The sequence below is a fragment of the Ranitomeya variabilis genome, chromosome 5 (genome assembly GCF_051348905.1).
Source record: "Ranitomeya variabilis isolate aRanVar5 chromosome 5, aRanVar5.hap1, whole genome shotgun sequence".
NCBI classification, from domain to species: Eukaryota; Metazoa; Chordata; class Amphibia; order Anura; family Dendrobatidae; genus Ranitomeya; species Ranitomeya variabilis.
In genome coordinates, this window is record NC_135236.1 from 603,140,552 (window position 1) to 603,149,173 (window position 8,622).

The 8,622-nt window shown below is 42.4% G+C and overlaps 1 protein-coding gene across 2 annotated transcripts; it reads left to right on the forward strand.

Moving 5' to 3' along the window:
- Window positions 1-713: 713 nt before the first annotated feature.
- LOC143776568 (posterior protein-like) lies at window positions 714-6,366 on the forward strand. Of its 2 annotated transcripts, none has more exons than XR_013215867.1 (2): window positions 714-1,143; window positions 6,209-6,366. XR_013215867.1 is itself a non-coding variant. In XM_077266048.1 (2 exons), exons 1-2 carry the CDS (start codon window positions 2,001-2,003, stop codon window positions 6,249-6,251), a joined length of 1,350 nt encoding a protein of 449 aa, XP_077122163.1. In that variant the 5' UTR covers window positions 1,906-2,000; the 3' UTR covers window positions 6,252-6,366. The 2 variants fall into 2 exon arrangements, 1 of the variants encoding a protein (XP_077122163.1); XM_077266048.1 differs by lacking the exon at window positions 714-1,143 and adding an exon at window positions 1,906-3,307.
- The last annotated feature ends 2,256 nt before the right edge of the window (window positions 6,367-8,622 follow it).

Below are 8,622 nucleotides of genomic sequence, written 5' to 3' on the forward strand. Positions count from 1 at the left end.
TGCTGATGATGTTTCCTGAAAGGAAGTGAAAGCTAGAAGAAGATTTAATGTTCTATAGAAAATGGTTGATAATGTTGAAAGATAATGAGGATAGAAGGTGAACCCTGAGTCCTCATAGGAGTCATGTAGAGATGGCTCGGTGTTCTTAAACTGAAAGTAATGTTATGTTCTATACTGTGTATAGTAGTTGAAAAGACAGAAGGCTCGGGCTGAAAGGAGCGGTCCTGTAAGAAAGGAGAGGCAGTAGGTCTGGCGCCGTTAGGACAGGCGGTCCTGCAGATTTAAAGAAGGAGAATGTAAAAGTTAAATTGCCTTATAATGTGATTATAAGAAGGTCTTTAGCGGATTCAGAGTGTACGTCCTTAAAGGCAATGTTAAATTATTGTTCAACAAGTTTGTACTAGTAGAATACCCGGTTGGGTAAGAAAAGTTATTTATAGCATGTTGCTATGATATTTAACCATGTTTGTAACGTTCAAGTGTCTTCACCTCCCATAAAGGGAAGCCTGTTCAAATATGCTTACTGTTATTGCACTCACAAAAATTGTATGTCTTTTTGCTAACCTGTATAGTTGTGTGAAGAGCAGAACAAAAATGATTACCTCAATGAACCAAAAAGAAAAAGAAGAAGAATTTGTGATACATATTGACATGTCCATTCAAGGACATTTTAACTATAGTATGAAAATCCTGTTTTTCTTGTTTAGTGAAACAGCCACATAGGTGAAACTGTACTGTATTGTTTTGTTTGCTGTGAAACTGCCATCTGTATTGTTTTGGCTGTGAAACTGCCGCCCACGAAACTGTTTCTTTCTTTCTTTCTGTTTTGTCTTTTTGTTTAAACATGTAAAACTTGTATAACCACTGAAACTACCTGTCCAGCTATATAAAGAGGGAATAGCACATGGAAGGCAGGCGTGCTTCAGAAGGCTTCCCAGTGATACACTATACGAGAGGTGTCTTGTGTATTATTTCTGGTGACTCCCCACTTCCAAGGGCTGCTCCGACTGAGTGATGATCTTGACATTTCCTGGCGCCCGAACAGGGACCCGAGGTCAGTGTATTCCTTCAAGAACACCGGCAGAATACGAACAAAAAGAGAATCTGGGATAATGGACGGCAGATGAACAAAAACCTGGCCAGGTAAGAGACACTGTTAGATCTCTTATCTGCCCTGCACTGTCCGTAAGATTTTCTGTGTCGTGTTCTTTAGCGGGTAGTTCTAGTAGAGGAGGATACCTATAGCTCGGGTTCTTGAACTATTTAGGAATTGATCACCTCACGGAGTACAGCATTGAATGAGAGTGAATGTGAATGGAAGGTGTGTGGAAGTTGGGAATAGCCCTATAAGCCGCCCAGGGTGTTGAAACAGAAGAAGTGACTGACCCACTGGGCAACGTGGTTGCGTCCTTTCGGGGAGACCTCTGAGCCTATGTTCAATCTCTGACCCTGTCTTTGATGAAAACCTGGTGACGGATAAGTGTATGATAGTATGAGCCCAGGACAGATAAATTAGCCTGGGACAAGTTTGATCTTCTGTATGATAGTATGAGCCCAGGACAGATAAATTAGCCTGGGACAAGATACGTCTGTCTGGTTGCATTTATGTTGTTTGCTATAGGTGTAGGAATCAGGATTTTCTTATATTAGCACGGTACGCAGAAGCCGTTAAACATCCTAGCTCCTTAGGAAGAAGGTAACGAGGTATTCTCATACCCAAACGCCACCTAGGGCAAGAAAAAAGACATCCTAGCTCCTTAGGAAGAAGGTAACGAGGTATTCTCATACCCAAACGCCACCTAGGGCAAAGAAGCTCAGGATAAGAAAATGGGGAATAAGCAAACAAAGTAGGAACCAGAAGAATTAGATATCTATACTATCATAAAGGAGAGAGATTCACTGGTTTTTGTGTTGTGTTTAGTTAATTTGTAATTTCTGTTTGGAAAGATTGATTTGTTTATTTTTGTTTACTTCTGTGAAAATAGTTGGAAATAATTAACATGGAAATAGTCAGCAAGTTTATTGAAAAGTATGCCTCTGCTCAGTTTAATACTTGTGCAGATGATGCATTGACACATCAGTTTAATGACCTAATGAAACAATGTGAAGGGCAGAGTGAGAACAAGAGTAAATTGTCGAAAAAGAAAGCAAAGAAAGAGAAGTTAGCAAATGTTTTGTGTATGTTGTTGAAAATGAAAGGAATTGCAGAGCAAAAGGAATTGCATTGGTATTCAGAGAAAGCTCAATTTAGAGGTGAGGTGGACAAAATTGAACAGTTAGTCAGTATGGCTATTGCTAGTGCTGAAGATCCTAGTTGTGAATGTGAAAATCTAAGGGATGAGGTAGACAATATGAATTACCGAAATTGTGAGTTAAAAGATAAGCTCGAGGATTATAAGGAAAGATGTAAACTTAGGGAACAGCAAATTGCTTTGCTAGAAGAAAAAGAAGCTAAGTATAATGATGTTATGACAATACTTAGAAATCAATTGCATGATGCTAATGTAAAATTGGAACTAAAAGAACATGATACTATGTCTTTGAAATCACAGAAAAGTACTAAAGTGAATAGTCATTGCTGTAATCAAATGTGCAAATCTAATGACCAGGAAGAAAGAGACTTGAAAAGGGGGGAGGAGCAGCCTGTCTGCACTGCTGATAGCCCTGAAGGCAACCCAAATCAGAATTCCTCTCTCTTTACTCCTGAGTCAGGTAGAGTAAGACAATTGAGGGAGAATTCGCTTATAAACAGCAGCAATCAAGTACATTGCACAACACTCACCATACAAGAGAAAACAAACCTATGCCAGATATTAGGGAAATTTGACACAAGCGCATCAGCCATTAGTCTTTCCAATAGGTTAGAAGCTGTAGTGACACAATACAATCTAGGTAATAGGGCTGCATGTGCATTACTTCGGGTATGGCTCCCATCCCAACTCTGTAAAAAGTTGCAGCCTCCTGTAGGATATCACAAAGGATTGTCTGCAGATCTTGAATACAATTGGGGAAATGCTAGTGACAGAATGGAGGAATTAAAGAGAGTCATAGGAGGACGAGATACAAGAGGTACTAATGCCTTAGAAAATGCAAAACTAAATAGAGGAGATGGTGCCTTACAAACGATAGAATCAGGTACGCAATTTGTAGACCACTTAATGGTTTTCATGAGGGAGAGACAGAGGCAAAGAGGAACAACGGGAGTGGTGGCTCAGAAATCTGGACAATCAGTAGACGAATATTATCTCAGTGTAGAAAATAATTTCAGAGATGAAGGCATGGATCTAACCGCTCCAGGAATGATGAGGTTAGTTACAAAAACCTTTATAGATGGATTGTCTCCAAAAGTGAAGGAAAAGCTTAAGGCCGCAACCCCTGATTGGAGAACCTTGGAAGACCCACACCTGGCTAGACAGAAAGCTGTAGGGATAGAAATGGACTTAAGAGAAAATTCTAAGCCAGTAAGAATTGCACAGGCTAATATTGGCTCTGCTAATCAAAAGTTTACTTGTCATTACTGTAAGAAGCCAGGACATTTCCAAAGGGAATGTAGGAAGAGAAAAGCAGATATAGATTCAGGAACCTTTATACCCAAAAATAGGATAGTGAGGTCTTGATGTAAACTCAGATTATAGAGTTTCTATCTGGTCTCTGGTCTTTCATTGTTTGTTTTGTTTTAGCTCCTTTTATTCTTCTTCTATTTGCTAAGTTTGCTCCTTTGTCATTGAAATGAATTGTTAGACCAGTGTGACTCAGCCTTTAGACAGGAGGCAGAAGGGCCTTATCTGATGTGCAATGTGATTGCAATGATAATAGGATTTGTTACTTGTTGTTTTTTTTTTTTTTTTTTTTTTTTTTTGCTGTTTTCTATCAGACCCCCTGTGAAGTAAATTAGATTATTTACTGGTACTTGTGTTTTTAGCTCCAGGTTTCCATATAATTCATAATGATAAGAGTAACACAGATCACAGGATAATAGAGTCACATCCATGGATGCTCTGATTTGTTGCTTGAACTAAGATAGGTAGGGAGGTGTGTGTTCACCTAAGCTTTGAAGTTTAGCTGTAAAACTGACTTTGTTTGTTTGTTTTCCTGTGCATCTTAGATTAGATAAAGGATGTTGTTGAGTAAGCATGGACAGATAACGGATGTACACGATGGAGTGTCATGTTATACAGTGTGCTGACCTTGAAGTTTGGACGGACAACATGGTTTCGTTCACCTGATGCAGGATACAACTAGAGTCAGTGTACCTTAGCTAAAAGTTTAGTTTTCCTAGGGTGTTAAGTAGCTGCGAGGGTTGTATGTTTCTCTTTTGAATTGTGGAAAACTGGTAGGGGTGTCTGTATAGAAAACAGAAGCAATTGACTAGGAAAAGAAAATTGCATTCATTTTATGGGGTTCAGGAGAGTTGAGGCATTAGCTAATTACTGGGCAGCTGAAGAAAGGTCAACAGGGGGAAGTCACCCTGAAGTAAAAGTATAAATAATGAGTGAGTTTGAGGGGGACAGGGAAGCATCAAACCTTTTCAATTAATGGCAGCTGAGATATCCTCACATGCTACAGGGGTGCTCACACAAAAACATGGAAACAAACAGAGACCTGTGGCATACATATCAGCTCATCTAGACCCTGTAGCTAGAGCCGCACCTTCTTGTGTAAGAGTAGTAGCCGCAATTTCACTGTTATTAGATAAAGCTTCTGAGATTGTCCTTGATCACCCACTTCTAGTTCAGACCACTCATGATGTACATGGCATTCTTAACCAGGTCCAACCTAAACATATTTCAATGGCCAGACACCTCCGTCTCCAATGTTCCCTACTACTGCCGCCCAACATTTCCTTTGCCAGGGTTCAGACTCTTAATCTCGCGTCTTTGCTCCCTTTAGAGTCTGAGGGGGGTGCCATACATGAGGAAACTGCACTCTCCAACTCCTTTGACCCATCAGAGTCAATGCATGATTGTGTACAATTAATGGAACAAGAGACTCAGGGCTTATGTAATGTACGTGACAAGCCACTCTGTAATGCTACATTTGAACTTTTCATAGATGGCAGTAGATATGCAGATATGAATGGACAATTTCATACAGGTTATGCGGTAGTAACTCAGCATGAAGTGCTGAAAGCAGAACCTCTCCCTGCTAATCAGTCTGCACAAGAAGCAGAACTTACGGCATTGGTTGAAGCTCTAAAAATAGCCAAAGATCAGACAGCAAACATATACACTGATTCTAGATATGCACATGGCATTATTTTCGATTTTGGCGTAATATGGAGAGCCAGAGGTTATATGACTGCTTCAGGCCAACCTGTTAAACATGCCTCCCTCATAAGACAGATTCTGGAGGCAGCACAAGAAACTAAAGAAATAGCGGTGATAAAGGTAGCTGCACATGTGAGACTCGACACCGAGGAAGCCAGGGGTAACGATGAAGGCAGCAAAACAGGCAGCACGTAAACCCTTACATCATGCCCACACACTAGATAGCTCTGAAGATGATGAGGAGAGATTGAAGGAAGCTCAGAAACAGGTAGACGACGAAGAACGAGGGCAGTGGCAGAAAAAAGGGGCAGAAGATCAGCAAGGATTATGGAAAAAAGGAACTTTGTTGTGTTTACCCACAGCCTGGTACCCCGCAGTGGCAAGTGACCTCCACCTACCTACGCATGTGTCGGCAAACGGTATGACGCTCAAGGTAAAAGAAAGGTGGTTGGCTTCAGGCTTTGGTAATTTCGCTCGGAACATGTGTGCTGCATGCGCTATTTGCCTGGCACACAATCCAGGTCAGACCATTAAAACCCCAACCAAGCATCATGTAAGACCACTGTATCCCTTTCAAAGACTCCAGATCGACTACATCCAGCTTCCTAGGTACAATGGATACGAATATGTGCTTGTGTGTGTGGACATGTTCTCAGGGTGGCCAGAGGCTTATCCAGTTCGTAAAGCCTCAGCAAAAACTACTGCCATTAAAATAGCACATGAACTGATACCCCGTTACGGCATGCCTGAGGTGATCGAGTCAGATAGGGGTACCCATTTTTACTAGAGAAATATTCCAGAATGTTATGAAAATGTTGCAAATTTGGGTTGTTATTTTCCACAACAACTGATGTTGAATACTGAGACTTTAACTGCTTATGTACAAGAATTACAAAAACGTTTAACTAAAGTGCATTCGCAAGTTTTTGCTTCCCTTCCAGATCCAGAAAATCTCGAAGGAGGCCACAAGTTGGAGCCTGGTGATCAAGTCTACGTGAAAAGACACACCAGAAAGACTCTGGAACCGAGATTTGATGGACCTTTCCAAGTCCTGTTAACAACTCCAACAGCAGTCAAGCTTGAAGGAAAGGCATCATGGATACATGCCAGCCATTGCAAAAAAGCAGTATAAGACTCATGATTGTCAAAGACAATGACCAAAATAAGGATAGCTGGTGGTCAGATACCTTTTCTTTTCTTAACCCGGCCAATTGGTTCAGAGGGTTCGGTGGGTGGGTTACCGGGATTATGCAAAGCCTAATACATGCAGTTATAGTTATTATAATTATATATGTATTATTCAAGGTTGTACTCAAGGGTATCTCGGTATGCACAAATAAATTTTGTGTAATGGATGCGAGAATATAAAGTTTTTCGTCTATATGACGAGGTTTTGAATGGAATATGTCAAAGGGGGGATTGTGAAGAGCAGAACAAAAATGATTACCTCAATGAACCAAAAAGAAAAAGAAGAAGAATTTGTGATACATATTGACATGTCCATTCAAGGACATTTTAACTATAGTATGAAAATCCTGTTTTTCTTGTTTAGTGAAACAGCCACATAGGTGAAACTGTACTGTATTGTTTTGTTTGCTGTGAAACTGCCATCTGTATTGTTTTGGCTGTGAAACTGCCGCCCACGAAACTGTTTCTTTCTTTCTTTCTGTTTTGTCTTTTTGTTTAAACATGTAAAACTTGTATAACCACTGAAACTACCTGTCCAGCTATATAAAGAGGGAATAGCACATGGAAGGCAGGCGTGCTTCAGAAGGCTTCCCAGTGATACACTATACGAGAGGTGTCTTGTGTATTATTTCTGGTGACTCCCCACTTCCAAGGGCTGCTCCGACTGAGTGATGATCTTGACAGTTGTTTTCTTCTCAGTCCCGGAGTACTGTGTTTAACCAGGGGGAGTGCAGCGCCCCAGAGTCCTGGTCGTTGCAGTACTGTGGCTCCGCCACTAAGGGGAGCTATGGTACGTCTGATGGCACTGAAGGAGTTCATCTGATCAGGTATCACAGACACCAATACATTTCACAGTCGGGCCTCCGGGGGGAGCTAAGGGTTCTATTCACTAGGCCACTCCCCACCATTGTGGGTAAACTGGGGGTCAGGCAGGAAGTTAGAGGAGAAAGCTGACTGGGTTGGAACCAGGCAACACCTTGTGGCAGAGGGTGTTGTGGGGGAAGATACAGTAGGGTCTCTGTCAGGGGTGGGATCCTGACAGAGGCTTGGCAACTTGAGCGAACGTAACGGGACCGTGCCTGCTCAGGATAGCGGCGGTGCCCAAGGAAGGATCAGAAGCGAGATAGATTGTGCTGAGTGAGAAACGAGATCAAAGCAATAAGGAGAATATACCAGTAGGAGTCGTGCTGTAAGACCGAGGCAACATCCTACTGAGGTGCACTACCGGTGGCCGGAACGCCGAGGGAGTATTATAACATCCAGCTTCAAGCAATACTCTAAACAGCGGCAGGACAGTCAGTCTAAGGCGGGCTGTCTCACTTAAATCACCTATGCAGTCTTGGGGGGCAACTTGTGGAGAGGGGCGACTCTAGGGTCCCGGAAGAGCTCCGAGCCTACCCGTCAAACGGGTGCCGTCCCAACCAGAACATCAGGGAGGGACGGAGGATTAGCAGAACATCATCTAATCGAGTTGTGAGGGAACTTAAGAAACAGACACAACAGTTGTGGGGACTTTCTGTAAGCACAGCAGGGAAGGACCACAACACATAGCGCTAGAAGGAAGGCACAGATTTCCACCTGTGAAGAGAACTCTGGAGGTGCCATTGGACCGGCCGGACTTGCGCAGCCTGGTGAACTGTATTCTGGACTGAGGACCCAGAGATCTTCAGTAAAGAGGTAAAGAGACTGCAACCTGGTGTCTTCGTTATTTACTGCACCACTAACATTCATCACACCACTTCTATCAGTTACCGTGCGCCCCACGGCAGGGTCACGGACCGGGGCCTAGCCACCGTGACAACCCCAGAGCAGAGACTCAGAGGCCCGGTACCGGATACCCCTCGGCCCTGCGGCGGTGGGGGCACTGCATATATATATATATATATATATATATATATATATATATATATATATAAGAACAATCTCACAAACATTTGCGCAATAAGGTTAACCAATACACATGTGGATGCACAAAAAATCATCTCACCCATAGTAGCCTGTGTGTGGGCACGTAATGCAACGGAAGACAGCCCTCTTCCTCTGGGGGCCGTCAATAGAATAGAATATAGCAGCAATGTTATAGTGAGAGCAATAGTAATGTAATATCTGAAGTTGACATGATCTGGTGATTGAAGTCCCCCCAGGAGCACCTTCATGCACGTTTCAC